Below are 26,497 nucleotides of genomic sequence, written 5' to 3'. Positions count from 1 at the left end.
GAAGCCAGGATATGCTCTAAGAAGGGAAACCTATTACCGTTCTTTTCCTAACCAGACATGTGACACTGCTTTTATTTATGTTTACATTTACTGCTTTGATGCTTTCTCATCCTCCATTAGAGAAGCTTCTTTTTATAGTGAATAGTAGGTAAATAGATGTCCTTAACTGACAAAAGTCCAAAGAATAAGTGACTGCTGAGTGCTTAGCCCTATCCAAGACATTTATATTATCCACTGCAAAACTCAGGGAACATTGTGGAAGGGAGGAAAGAATCTAAAAGCCAGAAGATGGGAACTGGTTTTGTAAAATGCTATGTATGCATTTTACAATAAAAATCACAGCAATGGGGCCTTCAATGTAAGGTCGCACTGGTCTCTGAATGGGAGTTAATGTTTGCAGAAATGCAGCAGTCTTACTTACTACCTTATGACTTAGCCACTTGGTAAGATGTACTTGTTGCAATGCTCATTCAAGCATACTAAGTTCTAAAGCTCCAAATACTAAAGAACAACACTTATCCCGAGTTGCTACTCTAGGTAAAAGACTTTTCATTGCCAAAAGTAACTTGCTTAGTAAAAGATTTAATGTAAAATAGACCCAAGAAATTGATTCATGGAATTCTAACCATTAGCTCCAAGTTAAATTAAGAAAGTAGTCTTAGAAAGAACCTGAACTAGAGGTAGCAAAAAGTTCAAGATATTTCAACTTCAACGTTGCTAAATTACTTAAAAGCAACCTACTAGCAGGAATGCCTTTCCTTGATACTAATCACACCATGAATTTAAATTCACCTGTAAAGTAACCTCAAGTATAGTTCCAGGTTTTTAAATATGCAAATAACAAAAACTCAATTCATTTATGTCCTCAACATAGCAATGTAATATGTCCTATATACCATTCTGATAAACATGTTACAGTGTTAAAAATGCCAATTCTATTAGATTGTAACACCTAAAAATAATCTTTTTAAAATAGTGCTTTGTACTCTGAGCTCAGCAGTAGCAAGAACCTGCCTTTTGGTAGCATTAGGTCTCCTATTGAAATACCTTTACATTTTGGTTCTAATCTCAAGAATTTTTCATTTCATTCTGATTTTGTCCTTATTAGTCTAGGTGGTTAAGTGTTTCTGCTGGTACAAAATTCTCAAAAGCCTTGTCAATCTCCTATCATTCATGATTACTATGTGTCTATTCTAGAAACTTCTGACTGAAGATAGTTTATGATCCACAAGCTACACATTTAGTTTCTTTAGCAAAAACCAGCCCTGTCACACACTGCCACAGAAATCATTATTTACTTGGGCAGATTGAAACTTTCCCAAATGACCACATTTGATATATATGCTAAGCAATTCATTCCTCTACTTCTTTCCTGTCACATTTTTATATAAGCAACAAATATAAATTAGGCAGCATCTTTTAAGTACTATTAGAAAACTTCAACTAAAAATATACATTCCTTATAAATTCTACTTTAGCTCAATGATAGAACATAAGCTAAACCATCTGCAACTTTATAACAAAGATGACTAACCCACTATCCAACATACTATTACCTTCCAAGGTTTCCCTAGATTGACTTTACTCTCCATCATCTCTTCAAAGCAATCCGCACTACTTTAGAACACACTTTATAATAATCTCAACCACCACCCACCACCCAATTCCAAAACAATACTCAAATTTAAAGATATCTTATTATATCCCATCTTCAGTACGTCAGTTTCCTAGACCTTCCTAGACATTTCCGTGAAAATGTCATACAGATCTAAAAAGTAGACACTTTATTAATTTACTTCCTCTGGGCTAGTGATATGCAGCTGAAACCTCTTAATCAAGTTTCTATAGATGTTAAGAAAACACAATATAATTTACTCCTCCTGGGCTAGTGATATGTAGCCGAAAGTTCTTAATAAAGTTTCTATGGATGTTAAGAAAACACACTGAATATTATTATGTACCATGTTAGACAAAACCCAAACATTTATATGCAGACCCTATCATGATGCCAACATTATTCTAACAACAAAGCAAAAAGAACCCCACCGAACAATTGGTATTCCTTATACACCAAATGTTGAGGCATATTTAGGAGACATTTTTGATATATAAAATAAATATTACTATAATAAGAAAAACATATTAACATACAGATAAACGGTCAAAGGCATACATTCACTCCTAAAACACACATACACGTGGGCACACACACAGGCATGCAGAGAGAGAGAGAGAGAGAGAGAGAGGGAGGGAGGGAGGGAGGGAGGGAGAGAGAGAAAACAAAGGCAAAGCAAAGGTAGAACCCAAGCTAGGCTGGTAAGCGGAAGTTAAACTCTTTTACTGCTTACAGATTAAATGACCATATTTTCATACAGACCAATATATTGATATCCCCCTCCTAATAAATGTATAAATGCAGCAAAATACAAGATCAACAAACAGAATTTTGTTTTAAATATAACTGGCAAATGAACAATCCCCAAAGGAAATTCAGAAAATGGTTTCCTTTATAAGAGTAAAAATATTGCTAAGAAAATAATCTTTCCTCAAACAGGTATACAAATTAAGAAAAAAAATCCAAATTCTGTTACCCTGATCCTAAAATTCATTTAAAAATTCTAGACTAATAGTAGCCAAAACTATTGTAAAAAAAGGGACAAAGTTGGAAGACGACTTTTCAGAATCTCAGAACCTATTAAGTTACAGTAACTATTGTGTGGTACTGGCAAAATACTAAACACAATAAGCCAATAAACTGAATTGAGACCCTATTCATAATCCATCCATCTGCGAACATGAACGAATACACACACAAACACAGAGTTTTCAATAAGGTTGTAAGACTGCTGGATGTAGGAATGAACAATATCTTCAACAAATGTTACTGGGAAAACAGTATTTACCTACAAGGAAGGAAGCTAGATTCTTAGCTTTTAAAAATTAATTCAAAGTGGGTAATATATTTACGAGCTAGTACTTTAAAATCTCACATGAAGACAGTATACAGAGTGAGAAAAATATTTGTAAACTATTTCTGCTACATTACTTTAACACTCATCTTTCAATTCAACAAAAAGGCAACTAAAAAGATAAGCAAAAGATTTGAATGAAAATTTCATTAAAAATAAACAAGCTAAACAAAATCACACGCAAAGATACTCAACATCAGTCATTAATGAAATGTAAATCAAAAGCCTAGTGAGACCTTAATTTCGTAATGGCTAGAACGGTTATAAAAACAGTGTTGGAGAGAATGAAGTAACTAGAATGTACAATGCTGAGCCTTCAGAAGTGACTGAGTCATGAGCCCTAACTTCAGTAGATTAATCTACAGATGAACTTACAGCTTAGCAGACTGTTAGGAAGTAGGCTTTCTACCTGACTGCCACAGAGCAGTTTTCCTTTACTCTAACAACAAAGCATCAGCCTACAGAATGTGAAAAGATTTTTACCAACTATATCTGATAGAGGACTAATATCCTAAAATATGAAGACATCAAGAAACTTGGTATCAAAAAAAAGAAAGAAAAACGGAAACAACAAAAACATTAATCTTGTTAAAAAACAAAACAAATAATCCTTTCAACAAATGAGGTATAGATCTAACAGTATTCTCAATAGAGGAAACTCAAATGGCAGAGAAAAAAAAAAAAAGTTCAACATCCTTAGCCATCTGGGAAATGCAAATCAAAGCTACTTTGGGATTCCATTTTATACCTGTTAAGAATGGCAATAGCTCAAGCGCCTCACATTGGTGAGCATGTGGAGTAAGAGGGAAATACTTTTCCATTGCTAGTGGATGAAAATCAATGTGGTGGATGCTCAGAAAATTATTAATCATACTACCTTAAGATCTAGCTTATACCCCCTTTGGCATACACTACCACAAGAACACTTGTTCAATTGTATTCACTGCTACTTTATTCATAATAGGCAGAAACTGGAAACAATCTAGATATATCCCTCAATAGAGGAATGGATAAAAAAATGTGGTCCATTTACACAATGAAGTTCTACTCAGCTGTTAAAAAGAAGGACATGAAATTTGCAGATGGGTATGAACTAGAAATGCAAACGGATAGAACCAGAAAAAATAATCATCCCAAGTGAGCTAACATAGATCCCAAAAGATATTGTATGCATTCACATTTATGTGGATATTTGCTGTTAAATAAACGATAACTAAGCAACAATAAGTTAGGACTAGGTGGGTACATATGGAACTTGAAAATGAACTCTGGAAAGTCTTCCAGAATGCAAGGGAAGTTACCAACTAAGATACATCCCAAGGCAAATGGTTCACTTATTTTAACTACACTATATGTGTGTATACATGTTAACATTTAAATTAAACTGTTCTATTTTTATATTTATTACTATTCATTTCATAAACTAGCCTATAGAGCATAGGAAAGTATAAATTTAATATACTTATATAATTTTTTAGGTGGTATTAAAAGCTCAGGATAAAACAACCACTACTTTTGACTTTCACAATACTGACATTAAGTAAATTACTTTTGCTTCTTAAAATGCATCAAGAGACTGGTTTTGCTTTCTCTGTACGCAGCAGCTTTTACATTTGTGTTCACTTAATGGCCCTTTACATGACAATTAGTTCAGCTTGGTTTTTAATAGATAACTCTGGACTCTAAAGGATAAATAGCTAGATGTTAAAACAGCACAAAGGGTGCATATAAATACCCCCAAAGAAAGAAAAAGCCAGACCAAAATGACTTAATACTTGACAGTCATTACATTAAGAAGACTCTGACAGAATTTGGATGCTTATCATAAAAATTATGGAAAGAATTCAAATAGGTTAAGTGGCAAGACTGGACTTTCTGGTTCCCCACCCACTCTGTTTCTGAGATAGGCTATCATACAGTCCAGTTGGCTTGAACTCTAGGTGGCTAAGGAGGATCAGAACTCCTGATCTTCCTGCCTTCTCAAGTGCTGAATTACAAGTGTGCTTATCACACCTGACTTCAGATTTGCATGTTTACACAGAAGCAGGGCTTGATGGCACTCTTGGAATCCTAACACTTAATATAAGGCACAAAGATCCCACAAATTTGAGGTCAGCTTAGGGTGAGATCTTGTCTCAAAAAAATATTTTAATTGAAGACAAAACAGTGACCTAGGTTTAGGGACAGTGTGTGTTCGGGTGGGGGTGGTAGTCACGGAGAGGAAAAATGGGCAATAGAAACAATCATATTCCATTGTATATTTTATGAAATTCTCAATAAAAATTATTTTTAAAAGCAGAATAAGGAGACTAGCAATGAAATAGGTGATAATGAACAGCTGTGAAAGCATTAACATTGAAGATGTAAAATATCCACAAAGGCACAGAATTCTAGTGATGAATTATACTATACTGTAAAGGTGACATAACTGAGTTATTATTTTTGTAGTGTACTTTCCCTTTTACAAAGCTACCCTAAGGTTGTGATGTAATGATGGTTATCTAGCTGCCATCTACAAGCCAGAGAACCTATAACTAGGCAACAGCTGCTATATATGCCAGATGGTCCTTTCCAAAGTTATCTGATTTCACAAATGCCCAATGAATCCCAAAGAACAATTACTCATCCATCTCAGAAAAATATCAAATCATTTATTTTTAAGACACTAAATTTAGTGTGGTTTCTTATGTAATGCAATATAACAATGATCAAATTAACTCACTTGATATACTCTTCAAATTCCAAGAAGACAGATGGAATTTAAAAGGTTTTAAAGTGTTCAGGGAACTTGTCAAACAGGATACATATATATTTTGTTAAACTTGCTTTTAAATCCCTAAAATGACTATAAAGAAATAAAATGACTCAATCACAAAATCAAGGAAACACAGCCACATTTCAACATTTTATAGGACTAAATCCAGACAGTGATAAAAGACTCAGAGGATCAAGTAAAGCAATAAGGCAAATAAGAAACACATTTTACACCACCACAGAAAGGTTCAATAATTGGAGTTACAATGCTATCTCTCAAAATCAGTGTAGGGGAAGAATAAAAAGAACATATTTTTCAAACTAGTTTAACATTGGTCTGGCTAGGTACAGGTCTATAACCCCAGCACCTGGGAATCTGGGATGAGGATTTTGTTTTACTTTTAGGCCAATCTGGGACTAAACAGAAAAGAGATTCTATCTACAAGTTTTGATCACAGAGATTCCACATTTTTATTATGTAGAAGAAATAAAACAAAGCTCCCCTACCATCACCCAGTTAGCAAGATATGCAAGACTTTCTATTTAAAGACAATGAACTGATTTGCAGAAAAGCCACATCCACATCACTCACTTTTATATTAGGACAAGGCCTAAAACTAATAGTGCCAGCTGGGCTCAAACCAGCATTCTCCTGCCTGCTGGGATTACTGCATGCCACTAGGCTTGCTTCAAATTCCTATTTTCAAAAGCTTCCTACCCCACATTATTCTTGAGAGAAAATAAAGACCAATTCATTCACACACTTCTTTTCATTTTCATAGGCTAGGAAAAAAGAAAAGGAACTGCAATGAGTCCTGTTTTTAACACACAACTTAAAAAAAAATTAAAATATACAGTATGACTATTTCCATGTTATGTTTTGGTTTACATGTACTCTATGCTCATTGTAACTAGTAAAATTTCAATGCATACTATCAAACCTTAAGAAAAAAACTCAAGTACTGACAAAAATATATTCATACAGTTTTATGAAAAACTGCTTTTAAAACTCTGTACATGTATCTGTTTTTTAAAATAAAGTTGGGAAAAAATGAAAATAATAACCACAAGAAACAAAAGAGTATCTAGTAATTGTCCTTGAATGCTAACTAAAAGACTGGAACCTGGTAGCTCTGGATAGCTTTAGGACAATAAACATTAAATATTAAGGTGTGATCGAACATTTGAAACTTTTTGCTTCACCTGCAGGAAGCCCTGGACTAAGTTGATTAACCACTAATTGACCAGTGATTAAATGAACCATACTCACCCAGTGAAGCTTCCAGAAAAACTCAAAAAGCCTGGACTCAGTGAACTCAAGTTCCTGGAATGTGGTCCATCAAGACTGAAGGCGGGTGGACGGATGCTCTTTACCTTTTCGGCTCATACTTGTCCTGTGCATCCATATCCTTTCTTATTTTCTTTATATTCTGTTTTTTCAAGTTTTACAAGTCACTCAGCAAATTTGTTATTCCAATGAAAAGAGTGGTGTTGGTGGAAAGCACTAACAGAAAAACCAGGGACTTGAGATTGGCAATGGAAGTGGAACACAAATTCTCTGGGAGAAACTTTTGAAATGGGATACTACCCCCTTCTCCCCCAGGTAGATGATACTGGAACTAGGTATCAAACTGAGGTCAATTAAGAGCAGTGGTTCTCAACCTGTGGGTTTTGACCCCCAGGAGTCAAATGATTCTTTTATAAGGGTTGCACATCAGATATCTTGCATCTCATACATTTATATTACAATTCATAACAGTGGTAAAATTATAGTTATAATAAGAATCCTTTTATGGTTGAGGTCACCACAATGAGGAACCATATTAAGCAGTTGTAGTAGGAAGGTTGAGAACCAATGAATTAGAGGAACCCTAGTTAGGAACCCCAGTTAGTGTCATATATAGCAAACTCTAGCTACCTGGAATGTGGAAAAAACAAATCTCTACAAACTGGTGCTATCTGTCCTGTTCTGAGAAATAAGATAAACAGTTTCTTAGTTCTACATTTTAAGAATGAGAAATTTGAAGAAAATTAAGAAAACTAAATAAACAAGTTACAAGAAAGTAAAGTAAAGCAAATCAAACACCCACCACCCACCCAAACCCCAGAAACCTTTATTCATACAGGTCTGGAGAAATGTAAGTCTAGTCAAACATCATTTGGGGGGGAAGGATCATATGGCAAAAACAAAAAGAGGTAAACAACTGTAAGCTAAGAAAGGCATAAATACTTTAAGACATTTCAGTGATAAGGGAGGTGTGTGTGTTTGCGTGTACATTGAGGAGACTGGGACAATCTCATTCTGGAGTCTGAATTGACTTCAAACTATTAAGTCTCTTGCCTCAGTTTCCCAAGTCCTGGGATTATGGATCTTCACTACCACAACCAGTTAAGAAGGTAATTTTCAGTATTAATATGCTTGTGTTGTAGTGTTAAGTTGTTGGCATGAACACCAACCTAGATTAGTTGAAGGGATCAGTCACTGGTCTGGTTGACCCTGAATTTCTCAAACTTCATCTTTAACTGGCAAGTAACTCTATTCAATGGTGTAGCAAATGTAGTAAAAGTAATTTAACTTTGTCTCAGCACCTATTACAAGTGCATAATTAGCTTAGTAATTAACAGAACCATCAATTTCCACACCCCATCCTGACTTCCCAAAACAGGGCTATTCTGTGTAGCTCTGGCTGCTCTGGAACTCAACTCTGTAGACCAGACTGGCCTTGAACTCTGCTGCACCTACTTCTGCCTCCAAAGATCTGTGATTGAAGGTGTGTGAACCACCACTGCCTGGCTTTTTTTTTTTTTTAATAGCACACCCAAAATGCCTTAAGAGTGTAGCTATGAATAAAATCTCCAGAGACCTCTCTCTCTGAAGGCCTGCATTCCCATGAACTTCCAGGTTACTTCTACCAGTTGCTGCTTCTACTCTCCCTGATTGCTAACACTGTGTGGGACCTTTATCTCTGGCACTACTACGGGGTAAGTACTAAAAACTTTCCCAATTGTGGTTTTCTTCAGTAGAAGGAAGCAAATACACTCTGTAAGAAATAAATGCAGGTGCATCTTCTATTGTTGCTCTTCTGTTCTAGCATTTGGTGATTGTCAACTAAGATCCAGAAAATTGCAAGTTACATTACACACACACACACACACACACACACACACACACACACACACACACACAAAGTGTAGTTTGTATTTATAATATAAAGCTTCAATTTATCAAATTAGCATAATTGCCAGTTCACTGATTTACCATTTTTGTGTGAGCACTTAAAATGACTTTAGCAATCTTGAAATGCCTATTACATTGTTACTTACTGTGTACTAAAGTATATTACAAGACTGAAATGTACTTTGCAGTGTAAACAAAACTTGTACCTTATCATCAACAGCTCCCCTCTCCCAACCTGTTAGCCTCTGGTAACTATTCTTCTACTACTTCTATAACAGTAATTCACAACCCACAGAACATTAAAGTCCACAGCATTTGTCTTCCTACGCCTGGCTAATTTCACTTAATGTTCTCTACTTCCATCTGTAATTGACAATTTTCTTTTTGTTGAAGACTTCTGGACATTAAAATTTACATTCTCTTGTTTGCTGGAGACATGGCTTAACTTTGTAGCTCAGGCTGGTGGGGAATTTTGTGGTAATCTTTCTAAGGCATCTGAGTGCTTGGATTTACAAGTATAAACCATATGCCCATCTAGAAACACTAAACAAAACCCCCATGGCTGTAAATACTGATATAACACAATGAAATTATCAACTCAAACTGATGTCTGTCAAAAAGAATGATTAACTGTTAGTGAGGATCTAGAATAAAATAATGCTGCACTCTTGATGGAAATGCAAATTAGCAAGCCAATTTGAAAAATAAGAATTTTCTTCATCAAAAGACTAACAGTAGAGGAAAACAGACCAATCAAGAAACAAATTGTTGCACTATAAGTTACCAAGTTTGGGATGAATTGGTGACTTCTTTGTTACATTCCTTCTTTAAGTTTCTTTCTGATTCTTGGAAAATGTAAAGTGAATTACTATGTACTTTTTGGCTGGCAAGGTTCTTATTGTTACTATTTATATAGCAAGGTTTAGAAAGTGTTAAAAAGGAAAAGTTATGAACAGTCATATAAACATCAACAAATAAACTAGATCATCAGAGTTAAGGACCAATGAAGCCAGTAGGCAAGCAGAAGTCAATTTTCCTCTTTTAAGCTGCCCTAACATTAGACTAATGAAAGACCAAAGAAGATGAGAATTTAAAAATACCCAAACCCAGGATGAAGTTTTCATCTTTCTCCAACAGCATAGTAACTCATCATGGTAGCAATTCGAGATTAAAATAGTCAAGCAAAATATCATCTCCATGAGTAGTCTAAAATTTTCTTGAAGAAAACTCATTTCAGCTCTGATAGAATCCAACTTCTTATAATAACAAAAACAATCAAACAAACAAAAATGTCTTTTAATAAAAACTACTGTAGTACATATTACCTAGCTACATTTCCTTAGGTAGTAAGATCTCCAAAGTGATTTCTGAATAAGGAACAGTTCTTCCACATATGGCAGATATAAACACTTTCCAAACAGTAACAAGAACCGTGCTAGACAAAACAAACAAAACCAAAAAAAAAAAAAAAACCCAAAATACCTATCTTGTCTGTAGATAATACTTCTGCCTGATATTTGAGATATCAGCTTTACATTCCAAGAATCAGAGAAAAGAAACTTGAGAAATACATTTTACAAGTCACTAACTCAAGTTAATGGTTTCTAATCACTCTGCCATTCTTTCAAATATAAAAACCAAAGTTTTAGATGTGATTTAAATAACTGGAAAGCATACTTCATAAAGAAAACTTCATTTAAGTTGCAGAAATATAAAATGTCTTCTATATCTATAAATATTATATGTATGCAGGCACTAAATTATTCATCAAGCTAAAATCTTAGCACACTTTCTGCAGTCTTTCAACTACTAGTCCACTAGTTACCAAGACTTGCCTACACTTTACTATCATACATATAATTTTTTATTACTTCTTAAAAATGGCTAGCCTTAAAAAAAAAATCAGAGTGGCTTTATAACCCATTATTGATTTTCTAAATTCAAATACACCATATTATTCAAATCTGCTTGCTGTCTTCTAAACAGATTTTAACTTCTCCAGTAGGCCCTAAAAAGTCCCCTTTGAATCGAACAACACTGAATAATCAGGCTTAAGTGTAGTACCCTTTCTGTTAAGACTAGAAAACAATCGATGTTTCACACAGGAGAATGAATCTTACCTTTATCAGTTATTTTTTCTATACACCTGAAAGAAAAAAAAAAAGACAATCATTAAATGAATACTTTTGTACATTTCCTTAAGGCACAAGTATTTATTTTAGACTCATCTTCAGAATAATACAGAAAACATCTATAAGTTTTTCAAAGCAAAGCCTAACTTTCAATAGTGGGAGAAATACCCTATCTATGCTATTCCATGTGGCTGCTGATGACTTGAAATAGCTACTGTAACCAAGGAACTCAAGTTTATGTTGATTAACGTAAACTTAGAGAGGCCACCATACTGAACAGCACAGAAACAATTATCTTCTAAAATAGTTGCTTTTAATCATTAAAAAAAAAAAACACAAGGAAAATGATGCTAATTTTATTAAAAGTGATTATGAAAGAAAACGAAAGTCCTTATTTTATATATACAGTAAAAAAGACTGAAATGACAATATCTGAGACATGCTACAAAGTAGTTCTAGCAAGGATGGTAAAATGTCAGTAACACTCACTGATAAAATTGATCACCAAATCCAATAAAAATTTCTAAAAAGGCAATATATATATATATATATATATATATATATATATATATATATATCTGGCATAAATATTTATACTCTACAAATTAAATACATGTAAAAAGCTCAAAGTTATAGGCCTTAAAAAGCAGTGATCCCTACGACTTTAATTTGGATAGCTTCTATCACATGTAACTGGTAGAAACAGTATTATGAACTTCATACCCCTTCCCCAAACTCAGAAGTAAACTGGCTTCATATTTTTAATCATAAAGATAGCACATAGCATCTAGCAGCACAAAGACTGCAAATAAACTTAACAAAATTAAAACATTATTTTAAGAGAACAGCTGTAATTGTTGCCTCAATTTAAGAAGCCTAAGTACTATGATGGCTTTATTCTGTTTAAACTTCCCAACTGACCCAACCACTTGTGAATCACCTTCACTTGAGTAATTGTAGCACTAAAAACACACCTGCTGGATGCCTGAGAGTTTTGAAATGCTTCTACCATCTTCCAGACTGCCCTGGGATCCCAATCACTTAGGATTCCAGTGCTGTGCAACTGAAGCCTTCTAGAAACAAAGAGCTGTGTTTGTCAATTCAGAATATTCACCTCATCCATACTTCACAGCCCTTCAAGGGACAGCAAGAAAATGCCACCTACAGGCTTATTACTATTTTAATTTTGACAGAAAGAAAAAAAAAAAAAAAAACAAAACAAAAAACAAAACAAAAAAAACCAGCCTCAAAGACCTCTCAACTCCACATACCAGAGATCAAAATACTTCTTCACGTGTCACTCAACTGAACCTAAAGACTTCTAAAAATATTCAAATCTTAGTTTTAAAAGGCTATGATATCCAACAGCTATATTCTAAGACTTAGTTGAAGAGTTTTAAAATCTGGAATGCAGATAAGACTTCTATCCTAGTCTTAATTTGATTTTGTGGTTTGCACATGGGTATTTTAATTTATTAAAAAATAGAAAAGCCAGGCAGGCATAGTGGTACATGCATTTAATAAAAGCACTTGGGAGGCTGAGGACAACTGACAGATCTGTCATTTAGCAGGCCAGTTTTGTATACATACAAAATTCCAGACAAGGGCTACATAGGACTGAGACCCTCTCTTCAAAGAAAGAAATAAAGAAATGTAAAACACAAACCAAACAAACACACCAAAAAAGCAGAAAACATATAAAATAAACCAAAGAGAAGAAAATTTATATCCTCAACCTTTAAATTATTACACTACCCTGTTTCCTGAAGCATATCCACAAGTGAAATGAGGATCATAAATAAAATACAGGAAGCTACAAGCTTAATTTTAATTCTTGAATAACACAAACACATAAACTTCATACAAATTGGATCTAACGTCCTAACTATTAGCTATTTAGGTCTTTGTATAATGTATCTAGCATTCAACTTGATGCATTTTTCATCAATATTTTTTCTGCAATTTTTATTTTCCTGCATTCATATTGTGTATTCTCAAGTCTCAAAAATGTCAAGTTGAGTTGTTATAGTCAAGTTTATAAATGTATAACCTATTATTCAGCTGTAAAGTTCTTGCCACAAACACAAAATATCTACAAGAGGAAACAGCTCTAAAAATGCTAGTGACTTGCTCATGACCACTAAGCCAATGAGCAGTAGAAAATGAGACATCAAATTAAGTTCAAGCTTTTCTCCACTATATAATTTGTCTTTCATTAACAACACAAATTTTAGTTAATCCAAATCTATGCTTTTGATATTTTAAATGATTTTATATATTTGGCTATTTCTTTAATTGAAAGAAACAAATACAGGTTAATGAGCTATAGGAATTTTTAGGTAAAAAGGATGGGATAGGGAAAGTGGATGAAAAAGTAACTAGGGAGGGAAAAGAATGTGAAAAGAACAAATTTATTATAATAATTTAATAATAAATTTCTTATCTTTTTAAATGTCATCTTATTTGGAAAAGATTAATTAAGATCAGAGTTCAGTACACTGACACTCTAAACTGCATGTCTCAAATAGAATATGAATTTAAAATGTGTTGTCACAGAACATTTGCAAGTCATGTACACAAATTTAATTAATGAGTGTAAATCACTGTTTCCTTCTTCACCAAGGTCCTTGAAGACAAAGCCAGATCTAATATAGCTTTCTAAGGCCTAGGAGTTAAAAGTACTAGCCCTAGTTACTTTCCAAACAAGGACTGCAAAGGTGGAATTTATTGAGATCTCTGATTTGCATTGCACTGAATAAATAAAAATGTGCAGTAACAAAAATTAATTTAAAGAATCTGTTAAAATGTATAATCTTAAATTTAAATAAACGAACAAGGCAATCTTAAATAAATCTTATGGCAAAAAAGGGGTATAAAGATCACCATAACTACTTATAGTACTAGATGAGAAGGAAGTAAGATTGCTTCTTCCTCTTCACAAGGAAAATTGTGATAAACTAATGCAAATAATCATATACATCCAAGATCAACTGTTTCCACAATTATGTTGTAGGATCCAAGGTCCATGAGTATTTCCTACCAGGTAGGGAAAAGCTAAACACTATTCTTGGAATACTTTAACTTGATTCAGATGCACGTAACTCTCAAGTGGCACATTTATGTTAAGATAATACAAAACCATAAACAAAAACACTACTATAAAGTACTCCTGCTTTTGTTAGGCTACCACTCCTCAAAATAACAAGTTGAATGGCTCCACAATATATTTAATACACACAAGCTCCGGTCTTAGAGATTATTCCCCGTATAACCACTCTGTGCAGAGAAGAACTGAAGGGCACATAGGTTAAAGATCTTGCCTAAGGAATTTATGCTCAATTAAGACTAATGGTTTACATATTTTCAAGTTTGTGAGATTAAATATATTACGATTTTTCTAAAAATATACATACAGCAGTTACAACTTCCAATTCGGCTTAAAAATTTGTAAAGTTTTACTCTCCACAGAAATATAGTTCCTAAGTATTCTTAAAGTAAACTTTGTTAACTTAAATCACATTCAAAACCAGGGAAAAACACTCTAGTAGCAAAATATGATACACTTGGATTTTATTCCTGAGGCTTCTTATGCAACTGTTCCAAGTCACAGATTTAATTCTGGAGCAATCTTGTTTGTAAACTTTAAAAATTTCCTAGGTCTAAGGTAAGCCAAGACCTTGCACTCTCTTTACTGGGAGGTTGCGGGTTATCTAAAACTGAAATCCCTGTTCTTTGATTTTCTGTCTGTGTCCCACTTGTAAATCAAATGACATAATATTCTCAACAGTGAATAGCTAATTTGATTAAAACCTGTGACTTATAAACTCTTATACTTAATTATTCTTGAGCATTACTTTAATGAGCAATTTAAAATATTTACGCTCCTGGCCATCTGTTAAGGGCCTCTAATTAGTTCAAAGTAGTAATTCAGATCCATTTAATTTTAAAAGTACCTACGTTAAAATATACGCATGAAGAAAAAGTTCATACACTGGTAAAAAGCACTACACATGTAGTTTAGTTGTATAAAATATGCTTTGTAATTGGCCCAGCCGTGTTTTCAGCCTGGTGAACGTGACCATTTAGAAGGGCGAGAAAGGCTACCTTGCATGTGGTGCGAATGTTAAAGTTAGTAACAGGTAAAAGCACTCTTCGGAGCTAATATGGTGCGGCTGATTTCCTAATGGGAATGTGATGTAACACTGGAAGCCATAGGCTGACAAAGGGGGCGCAGAAGCCAGAGGACTGAGTAGGCAGGAGGTAGAGAGCGTGCAGCCTGCACCCAGCGACATCGGGCGTGGGCTGGCGGCCTCAGGCTGCGAAGCAGCGGGAGCCGGGGCACCAGCGCCAAGACATCTGGCGTGCGGAGCCGGCAGGGGGCAGAGCAAGCAGGGTGTCACGTGGAGCGGGCGCTACGGGAGCCGGGAGGGTAGTGTGAGAACTAGAGGGGGGTCTTCCCCAACGCCTGAAAGACTGTTACTCACTGGAGTCGCGGACTCTTCTTGCCCTGAGCAGGAGACGGGGGCTTCGCGGCCGCGGACTGATGCCCGGGACCGTCGGGAGGCCTGTTGCTGGGGCTGCTCCTCCGCCGGCGGGGATACTCGGCCTTTCTCCGGCGGGACACAGCGGCGGCGGCGGCGGCGGCCGCAGCGCTCCGGCCGCGGTCCCGACCTCCCCTCAGCACGCGGCTGCTCGCGGTCTCTGCAGGCTTCGCCGCCGCCGCCGCGCCGGGCCGGAGCACGTCCGAAGCCGCGTCGGCCGCCGCTGCCGGGCCCCCTTCCTGGTCCTGCTGCTCCGGGGATCGCGGCTCCTCCGTCTCCCCCGGCATCGGGGCTCGTCCGTCCCCCACCCCTGCGTCCCAGGCGGTGGAGGCGGCGGCGCCCGCGGCGCAGCTCCCCCCGCCCCCTTCGGCTCCCGGAGCGTCCGGCTCCCTCACTCCGGAGCGCCTCTCTCCCCCCCGCCCCTCCGCCCGTTCCGAGGGCACCCCCCACCCGCCCCCTGCCACTCAAGCCCGCGACCGCAGGCAGCGCGCACGCGCGCACCCGTACAGACACGCAGCGAGCCAATCGCTGAGGAGGATCGGCCCCCTGGCCCAGCCCCTCGCGGTCTCACACGCGGCAGCGCACTCGGTGCCCTCCCCCACCCCTTTCTTCTACCAATCAGGAAACGGCTCTGAGGGAGAGCGCGAGGTTTCCTTCCCCGCGCGCCCGTTCTCACCGTTAAACGGCTGCGTCTCGCGACAATCCCAAAGTGACCTTCCCCCCGCCCCCCTCAGGAGTTCAACTCAAGCTAGGGTCGGTGGGAGGGGCAGGGGTGGTGAGGGCGGTGGCGAGGACAAAACGCACCTTTCCCAGCCTCGCGCACCCCCCTGCCGGCTGCGCGCGCACCTGCCTCCCTGAGGCGCCGCTGTTCCCTCAAGGGTTCTTGCTAGCATAAGAAGTAGCCTGGACGTTATCCCGCTTCCACTTGGACCCCCACCTTCCTGCTCTGGCCTTTCTGTCCCCAGCGCCGCCAGCTCTTGAGAGAAGTAAATTATTTGAGTTGCAGCTTCTCCTTTAAGAAAAAAAGGCCCTGTCCGTTGCCGGATGAAAGTCTCGGAAAAAAATGGCGGCGATAGGATAGAGGCGGGGTTGAGGGGATAACGCGGGAATAGTCTTGAGGCGCATGCGCAAGGCCAACTTCGCCCAGGGCATTCTGGGAGACGAAGTCCTATGTAGTCTTTGCTTCTAGGGAAATGATGGGAAACTAGAGGCAGAGGGAAGGCTGGGAGCTTTTCTATCTCTTGTCCGAGTTTACGTTTCAGCGAGGCATTGCTTCCGGGTTAGGCCGCGATGTCTCCGTACAACTGGCACAAATATTGAACCAATTATTGGTTAGGGGTGCCTGGGAGAGAATCCTACTTTTACTGTTAAGATTTTTTGTAAGTTCTCCGAACTGCAGTCGTCATAGTCTTTACTTACTTCGGTCTGTTCATTTGACACCTCCTCTGCGAACTTCTAGCTATGTTCATTTTCATTCCTCCATCTTGTGTTGAGCCTCTCTTAAGTAAGTCCAGAAGGTCATGGACTAGTTATGCTCCTATGAATCCAATTTTAATAAAACATGTGGAACGAATTGTAAACTTGTTTCCTAGCAGGAATGGGGCGTCACGGAATTGGCGTTGCTTGTGGTCCCTGAGCTGGAGCTGGAGAGACCGTTAGCGTGACTTGCACCGATCTTTGTGGAGAAGCAAGAACTCTCAGGTTCTCCGCCCCGAGGCCACATGCCTTTGCGGTTTGTAGATGTTTCTGCAGCACAGGAAGCACAGTCATAATAGCTCTGTCTAGCGTTTGCAGCTAAGTACCTTCCTGATGAGTAAAGGGGGCTTTCCAGTTGTTCAAACCGGAGCAGACTCTTGTGGGTTTTCCCCTCGTACATGTTTGTAGGCATTTCTTTCCCTTTTGTACATTGTTTGCGTTCCTTGGTTTGCCTTTTATGCATTGTAATCCGGAAACAACTTTCAAGGAGACTCCTTAGTGTTCGAAAATGGAAACATCTTAAGTTAAAATCTACAAAAGAGGATGAGTAGATACAAAGTTTGGAAATAGAATAATTCTGTATTTTACATTAGCCATTAAGTTTTAATTCATTTTCCTGCCCCCCCCCCTTCCCCGTCCAGCATCTGGCTCGTTTGCCACACAGATAGGACAAATGCTTTATAGTCTGTACTGAGTTTTGCACTTTCAAAGGATTAGTGTCCTTTTCAGTTGTAAAAACCCGACAGTGTCAGTAGGAATGATTTTTTTGCAGCGCTATTCTCAATGAGCACGTTTGGAACAGCACTGACATCCAATGGCTGCTCAAAGTAATACAAAAAGCGAGCCTCTTTTAAAAAGGTCTTAGTAAAACGAATGACATTTCTTTTAAAAGATGATCATTGCACTATAGAAGCAAGATCACATATTAAAGTAAACTGATTATGTATCAAGTAACAAGACTATTTCTTTATTCTGTTCTTTTAGCCAGTTGCTACTCCCTGTGCCTGTTTGCATACTGGTAAACACCAGGACAAAAGCCACTCCACAGGGCCATAATTATATAGTATAATTCTTTACATACTGCCTTCTGTAGGTGGGCTTGTTATAAATGCAGTGGGTTTTGTTTGGTTTTGTTTGTTTGTTTGTTTTTGAGATGAACAAATTCAGATTCTGGAAGCTTAATACCTAATATCTTAAATCTTCTGAATTCTTTCTTATCCTGCAGAGGTTTGCATTTTGAATAACTATAAACCAGGATCAGAGACCTTCTATTCAACTTTAAAGAATTTATAATCGGGGCCAAGATTGCTTAGCATATAAAGGCACTTTGCTGAAAAGTCTGATGAATTTGATCTGTGGGACCCAGATGTTAGGAGAGAGCTGACTCCTTACTCTTACAACCCGTGAATGCCTATACATGCATACACGGACACACACACACACACACACACACACAGAGTTTTTCAAAGGTTTGTTTCTAAAAATCATAGTTTGGGAAAGGAGGTCAGCTTGATTTCCAAGTAAGTGCAGACAGTGAAATGAAGTTGTCACTATTTAGTCAGATTTTAAGAAAGGGGCCTATGCTTCCATGGTCCTCAGTTTTACAGCAAAGGAGGCGACAGAAAAAAATAGCTGGTAGTGGACAGTGGGAAACTTAAACTTGGAAAACTCCACAAATATAAACCTAAACTTTCTATGAGTTCAAGAAGATCCCTTGCATATGGCAGGTGTTTAAATTAAAAACAAATCTTTCAGTCTCTATAGACACCCTGGTCAGTGTAACATCAAAATCTCAGTCTTGTACAACTTGCCCTTTTCTGTCAGCACTATTCAAAACAAACAAACAAACAAACCAACCAGACAAACAAACACCCAAAAAACCAAGAACTGAGCTACTAGAAAAGAAAGTATTCAACCAATCAAAAGTGAGGAACCGCTAAGCAAACACAGGAACCAAAAGGGCTCGCAGAGGTTGCCTTGCACGGTCTCATTCAGTTCCGTTGTGGTCCTCTTCTTCACCACGTGCCAGAGCAGTTCTTCAAGACTAGAGCACCGTAGGTGTAGGACAATGGAAGAGCTGGGTGAGTGAGGGGCTTTTGGAGAAGATGCTCTAAGGAAGTGTGGGCTTGGCTGCCATGCATCCCCATCTGTAATGATTAAGCATGGCCTGGTCAAAGTGAGGATAGGACTGAAAGATTTTATTTTCACTTCTGTCCTTGGTTCAAGCAAGAGTGGTGCTGGAGGAACTATCGTTGTTCAGGGGAGCTACCGGGTGACTGTTTGCGGAGGCACAGAGAGCTGAGAGCTAACTATAGATCAGACACCTGAAGAAACAAGGATTTATAATTGAAAGTGCCTTTCCCATCGGCAGCTGCTGAGGTCATAGGGCAGCGCTACAGCTAGGTGACTGTGGAGATCCGACATTAGAAGGGGAAAAAAGGATAGGAAAGGAAGAGGAAATGAAGGAAGGGAAGGAGGGAAGAAAGGAAAGAAAACTGGGAAGGAGGGAGGATAGTGGAAGGACAGTGAAATAACCATGCAGAGTAAAGGGTCTATAGAGATTGCAAAAGGGCCAGGGTGGCTTCATTTCCCTGTAATTTACTGTTAGACTACAAGGATGCCATCACTGGAGTGGTTCTTGTTGCTTTTTATTTAGTGAAATCTTGAAGGAGCAGATTGCATGGCAAAAAGGAGTCCTTCCTTCCTCTCTGAGGGAATGACAACAGCAGTAGAAGTGGCGCTGGCTACCGTGCCCAGAGAGACCTCAGGTTTCAAAGCTTGGAGGTGTAAAGTCGGCTGCCTCCTTGGGGCTCATTTCATATACATGGCAACTTTTTATCGTCTGTCTGTCTAATCTGCATCTATCTATCTGTCTTTCTATCACCTATTTTTGTTATCCTTAACACCAAGTTAACTAACTTTTACTCACATGGAAAGCTATATTAATTCCATATTGTGTTTGTAGCTATGCAAAAACTTCCAACAATAGCAAAGTGCATAGCTTGTACATTGTCGTTAAAACTAACTATTGGTGTTGTGTTTGAAGAACTGGAGAAACAGAAAGACAAAAATTAATAAAGGAAAAGAGGGTGTTTTTAATAAATGCCAAACTGTTTTGTTAGTAAAATATAGTTTGATATTGTGGTTAATGCTGTTATCTTGGACTTTAATGTAGAATCCAGATTCTTTTCTATACAATATTGATTATTTATTCTTTCAGAATTTGATGCATGCATAGTCTATGTGCCTATTGAGGAAGGCAGTTCTCATTTCTCCATGGAGTGTTACCAAGTTTTTTTTTTTTTTTTCCCCCCCCCCGGATAGGATCTTATTGTGCTTTATTTTATGGATAGCACACATCAAATTCCCAATGAATAAATAACCAATATTAAATAGAGGAGAATCTGGATTCTACGTTAAAATTCAAAATTAGCCACAGTATCAAAATACATTTTAGATTTAATTCAAAATTAGTTCAAAAAGTTAAAGGACAATTAATATTGGGAAAACTTAAAATATGTTAGTCAGTTTAGTGTTTTCAGTAATCTTCTGAAATAGGTGTTACTGTTTTCCTTTAAATAAAGAAAACCCAGAATACCTTGTTCACTCTCAGGAGCACCTGGCACTAAGTACAGTTAAATGATAATGTTACAGGTTGTTCTCCTATGCTAGAAGAGTGTTTGTTCTGGTGGCCAGTGAAGTAATTCATTTTGTAAAAAATGTAGACTTTAAGATTTTCTGAGTAGGATAAGTTAAGGAAATCTTTTTCATAAATGTAGAAAGTATACAACTTTGGGAGCTAACTGTAGATTATCCAGTTTGCTATAGGTTACCCCTCAACAGTCTCTTCAAATTGTCACAATTTGCATGGAGTGTGTAGTGTTTCTCAGCTTCAATACTGATGTTCCAGAGGTGGAAGTAGAAAGATCAAAAACTAAAGGTTATTTTTGGCTATATATTTGAGGCCAGCCTAGGCTATATACAATCCTATCTTTAAATAGTCAGATATGGAAGGCAGAAGTAGATAGATCTCTGTGAATTTGAGGCCAATCTGGTTTATGTAGCAAGTTCTAGGCCCTGTCTCAAAACCCAAAATAAAACAAAAGGCAGGGAGTATCTGCCAGGTACAATAGTGTACATCCACGATCCCGGCACTTAAGAGATTAGGTTGGATGACTGCCCACAGTTTAAGGTCAGCCTGGGCTACCTTGTTAGTTCCAGGGTCAACTTGGCCTAGAGTGAGACCCTACCTTAACAAACAGCAACAGAACCAAAATCCAACCTAAGACTTAAGGTGGATTTCTCTTTCTACTTGTTTAGAAATTTTATAAAGGACAGGTTGGCTCAAGTGGGCAAATATTTCCTTTCTGAAGTACTGCTTTGGATCTTAGTAGCATGTATTCGCCTTGAAGGTTTTACCTAAATCTTCACAATTTTGGGATGAGATAACTCTAACCCACTGAGACCCCCAAGAGACTTCCTTGTGTTCTTGACAAGTTAAGGTTGATATTTAATTTTCACAGGTCAAGGATGAGGAAGACAAACTGCAGTGTTTAGTGTCACTAACCCCTAGAAATCTCATATTTGTCACACCAAAATTAGTCATCTAGTTTAAAACTCTGCATGAAGCCAAAAGAGTAGCTTTGGGAATTGGTAAAATATGTGCTCATTGGAAACAGGAAGTGAAAGTTTTGGTAACTCGTGAGCAGAAAGGAGAATTAAAATAGATTTGGTGAGCTGATGCTTCTGAGAATAACTTCACACTCTCTGCTGAATGATACTCTTGTACCATCATGTTTAATATAAATGAATTCTCTTGGTCCAGGAAGGCCTCTGATTTCTGATTGGAATGAAGTTTAGAAAACTGAAAAAAATGGTTGCATTCTAATATGTACGGTTTTGGAATTCTGAAATTCAGAGTTGAGGCTGGCTATTAAGATTCTGAGATAAAACATTTGCTTTGTTCTTCTGTTTTATTTACTTAAAAAAACCCAAGATCTTTTATTGTAGAGAATTAAAACATATACAGAACTGGAGAAAAACAGTTTAATGATTTTTTTTTTATTGTGCCCTTTGGATCAGCTTCAATAATCATCAGTTCTTGACAGTCTTATTTCATATGCTTATGTTTTCCATTTATTTATTGTTTTTAAGGAATTTCAATTATTACATTTTTATCTGTATGTAATTCAGTATTAATTTATTACAAACAACCATACTAAGTAGCTGATAACCTTAATAGTGGTTCTTTAATATCACAAAATAACATTACCATGCCTAGATTAACTGACATCACTTTAATGCGAATATTTTCAAATTTCTAAGATGTTAGTATTTAATATTATTGACTATACAGTGTTAAATATTCTTTCAAAATTTTAACTAATCATCTGCCCTCTTATGCTTATGAAACTCATTCTGAACATTGAATTCTGAATTTGCAAAATGATTTATTTTGTACTTGCCTATAAATTTTTATTAAAAACTTACAAAACTCTCAAATAAATACTATCTGTTTTATTTTCTAAATTAAAGTTAATGATCTAAATTGAATTAGTTATATGTCTTTCGGTTCTCTCTTAATATATATGTGCCTCTTCTCCCCTTCTTTTTTTTTTTTTTTTTTTTTTGTCTGTTTATTTCTTGAAGGGCAGTTTGGCCAAAAGAGATTAGTTCAGGTTGGTTAATTCTAAAATGATAAATGAAGGTCAAACTTTTGTGACTGAGCAAGTTCTACAGAAGATTTCTTTTGTGAAAACAAAACAATTAGATTTTTCCATAATATTGAGAAATATCCATCCTTAATCTGGGGCGTGGCTCCATGGCACAACATACCTTGCCTAGTATATATAAGTTCCTGCGTTCAGCATTGTTGAAAGGGAATGCAGTGGAGGGAAGACAGTTTTTGAGCTGTACATGGTGTCATGTCACACCTATAAAATTCCAACATTCAGGAGGTGGAGGCAAAAAGATCACTGGGTTTTAGGCCATCCTGGGCTACTTGGTAGATTCTAGGTTTGATCTACAGCAGCATCTCTTAAAAACTAGTCAGAGCGAAACCCGTTCTCTCCAAATATGAAATACATGAGAACTTCAGAGCTAGGCAGGTCCTTAGAAATCATACAATCTGATGCTTTGCAAGCTTATACAAACTAACATATCTTAAAAATCCACTGAGTTAAAAAAAAGACAAGTATTTTGACTTGCAATTTGAAAAAAAATCTTTCCATCCAATTGCTTCATTATATAGATGAAGAAAGACCTTCAGAGAACATGCTGTGCTGAAGATGACTCAGACAATCTGCTGATACTGGCAGTGCCAATGTACAAGTTTACAGTGTTGAGGCTGGGATAAAATATTGCTCATTGGAGATCTGATTTTGTGTTCAGCTGTCTGTGAGAGCTACACTGTCTCTTTCCTTTATATTAAATGACAACAGAAATGTCCTTTACCTCAACCTGTTAGGATAATTACATGCAAACTGTACTCTCCATATACTGTGATTGGCATGGTTAATTTGTAATTGTTATAATTACTTACATTACAACAGAAAGGTATTAGCAAAATTTTTGTGACACCTGTTGGCTTTTCCCCAAGAAAACTGCAGAAGTCCCAGCAATTTGGATTGCTACATCTTGTTTGATTGTATAATACTTTAGTTTTGTTTTTTCAACTTTTTTACCTCTCCACACCTAATAAAACAAATAAACCAACATCAAAAAGACTAAAATACGTACCTATTTATTGTGTTATAATCTTGGGCTAACCCTTGAGATAGACTAAAAAAGTCAGGATTAAAATTTTTTTTTGCCTCTTGGCATATTTTAAAAGATTGCAATAAAGTAATCAAATTGCTTCTATTTTTCTAATAGATAATATGTGTGCACATGCATAAGGAGTAGGGGCTGAGATATCTGCCCTATTCTGGTTAAAATCAGTCTGCCCTATCTGGGTAAAATCAATTCCTAGAATATCAGAAACTAAATTGTAGAGACTATGAAATTGAATGTACCATAGGAAATCACAGATATTTTCTGGGATATGTCACACTTCTGAAGTAAGGTAAGGATGGAATAAAGTATTTGTAAATTTTTGTTATTCAAAACAAGAAGAGAATATTTAAGAAAATAATCCTGGAGACTCACCGATTATACCTCTCACATTATACCCCTCTTTTTTTCTGTGACATAGATGCCTTACTGGAGGAACTGGAAGGCTGCACTCTTCAGGACAGTGAGGAATATGCAAATCCAGTTTCTTGTTGCTTGGATCAGCAATCCACACAGACTAGCAAGCTTCCCCAAACTCCAAAGACCTTGTCATCTCAGGGTAACACAAGTCCGTTGGAGGTAACATTTGATCTATTATAGACAATCAATGTTTGACAATATTTCTAAAAATTAATTATATCCCACAAAATTATATTTATATTATATCAATTATAAATTATATGTAATATTGCATATTAAGGAAAATATATATTGAAGGAAGAAAGAACTTCATTTCAATATTGATTTAAAGGTAGCTGCTTTTGGAAAGAGGAGAATTGAGAAAATGGCTGTAGAGATTTGAATAGGTTTGACCACCACTATTCATGTGTTTGAATGCTTGACTCATAGGGAGTGACACTATTAGGAGGTGTGCCCTTGTTAGAATATGTGTGGCCTTATTGGAGAAAATGTGTCACTGTGAGGGAGGACTTTGAAGGCCTATGTTCAATCTTCACCCAGTGCAAAAGAGAGAGAGACACTTTCTGGCTGCCTTCAAATTAAGATGTAGAACTCTCAGCTCTTTCTAGAAAACCATGTCTGCCTGGATGCCATGTTCCTGCTGTGATGATATTGGACTGAATCTCCGAAACTGTAGGCCGGCCCCAAGTACATGTTGTTTTTATAAAAGTTGCTTTAGTCAGCAATGAAAACCCCAACTAAGAAAATGACCATAGAGTAAGCCTTTGAAACTTCTTTTTAGTAAGGACATAATAGCAGAGTATTGCCTGGTACATGCTGACTACTTGATGTTGCTTCCTGAACCTGTTACCAGAAGTGCCCTGTTATAGTTCAACTATAGTCATACCCAGTAAGACCAGGATTCACCTGATAGTTTAGATAAGTCTCTGGGTGACTCTATACAGCTGTTACTTTGTGTGTGTTATTTTCTGTTAAATGTATTCAGAAATTGTTTTCATCTACTTAGAGATGGTGAAACTCTTGGCAGCTACCACAAAAACAAACAAACAAACCCCCAAACCCCTAAATCCACCAGCGATCTGTTATGTTAATTTATGACTGTTAAAACTATTGAGTGCATATTTGTTGAGATGTACATTTTTTTCCTTTGGATAACTATGTACAGACCCTAGTTATAACTAAAGCTTGCTTAATGAGAATGAAATTGGTATACAACATATTGAGTGGATGCTTTTAATATCTTATATTTATGAATTATAATGTTCTGATTCATGTTTGGGTACTCTATAGAATGAGTATTTTACACTGGAGTTTGAACGCAGGAATAGCGAGTTTCCAGCTTTTCCCTAGAATGCTATCTGATTCTCTAATAGAGAGTGATGTTTTGAAATGACTCAACTACAGCCATAGCTTCTTAATGGAGTCCTGCATGAACACCTCCACTTCATTATCACATAGCAGCCTCATTGAGCCTTGAGACAAGACTGAGTACCATATTCCTCTACCCTGACTCTGGCAGCGACTTCCCACCTCATTTGCAGTAGAAGCCACCATGCTGGCATTGATCTTTGTTTACTTGTATGAGACCTGAGGTTTTGTATTTTTATCTGACATCCCATTTATTTCCTTTCATAAAACACTTTAAACTGTTTTTGAAGCTTTCTTATTAGTATTTGCTTTATTATACTAATTTGATTATAACTAACTCCAAAGGATCTTCCTGATCCAGTTCAGACAGAATGTCAGTTACAACACCTTTTTATGACAGTTTTCAGGGTGATGGCTCTGAAGTCTGAGAGTGAGAACATAAGCTAACATCTTTAGTCTTAGGTAGCAGCAGAAGAAATCTTGGTATGCTGCCATGCTGTGGTCCATGTGATGCATACCTGGAACATCTAGGGTCAACAAGTAATGAGGAAATCACACATAATGTCATAGGAATTAGAATTCAGTGTCATCACAAACACTATACTGTGAATGTTATGGAAGCATTTTTATTTGTATTTGTGAATTTCTAAATGTTTGTTCTAGTTTTTTGCTAGCACTTAGAAATCTTAAGAAACATCTGCTGGTCAGCTTAAAGCAAAATAGAAATCAAACCTTCAGGTTTCATGCCGAGCTGCAGGAAGTGTATTTGCAGATTTACTCTGAGATACACATTTCCGCTTCTAGCAAACCACTCTTGTAAAGATTTTTTTTTGTTGCTCATTTTCAGTTTCACATTTTCTTCTGCTTATATGCAAGGTGGAAAGAGTA

The 26,497-nt window shown here is 37.1% G+C and overlaps 2 protein-coding genes across 8 annotated transcripts in view; one reads left to right on the top strand and one right to left on the bottom strand.

Moving 5' to 3' along the window:
- ZFP91 (ZFP91 zinc finger protein, atypical E3 ubiquitin ligase) overlaps positions 1–15,981 on the bottom strand; it is a 29,709-nt gene extending 13,728 nt beyond the window's left edge. The window contains exons 1-3 of one of the 3 annotated variants that reach the window (XM_080911906.1): positions 15,518–15,981; positions 12,008–12,106; positions 11,022–11,047 (exon numbers count right to left, since the gene is read on the bottom strand). In XM_080911906.1, coding sequence (XP_080768032.1) covers positions 11,022–11,047; positions 12,008–12,106; positions 15,518–15,861 — 469 coding nt within the window. In that variant the 5' untranslated portion in view covers positions 15,862–15,981. The remainder of the gene's footprint in view (positions 1–11,021; positions 11,048–12,007; positions 12,107–15,517) is intronic. The other 2 variants (XM_080911907.1, XM_080911908.1) reach the window with 2 other exon arrangements.
- Positions 15,982–16,866: 885 nt separating this feature from the next.
- LPXN (leupaxin) overlaps positions 16,867–26,497 on the top strand; it is a 35,310-nt gene continuing 25,679 nt past the window's right edge. The window contains exons 1-3 of one of the 5 annotated variants that reach the window (XM_080911912.1): positions 16,875–17,078; positions 17,170–17,306; positions 24,243–24,389. In XM_080911912.1, the coding sequence (XP_080768038.1) occupies positions 24,243–24,389 (147 nt within the window). In that variant the 5' untranslated portion in view covers positions 16,875–17,078; positions 17,170–17,306. Of the gene's footprint in view, positions 17,079–17,166; positions 17,307–18,886; positions 19,132–24,242; positions 24,401–26,497 lie in introns of those variants that run through there. The other 4 variants (XM_080911911.1, XM_080911914.1, XM_080911913.1 and 1 more) reach the window with 4 other exon arrangements.

This window comes from Micromys minutus, assembly GCF_963924665.1.
Source record: "Micromys minutus genome assembly, chromosome: 2".
Taxonomy (NCBI): domain Eukaryota; kingdom Metazoa; phylum Chordata; class Mammalia; order Rodentia; family Muridae; genus Micromys; species Micromys minutus.
Note: the sequence above shows the minus strand (reverse complement) of the source record. Positions and strands in the feature narration are given on the sequence as shown.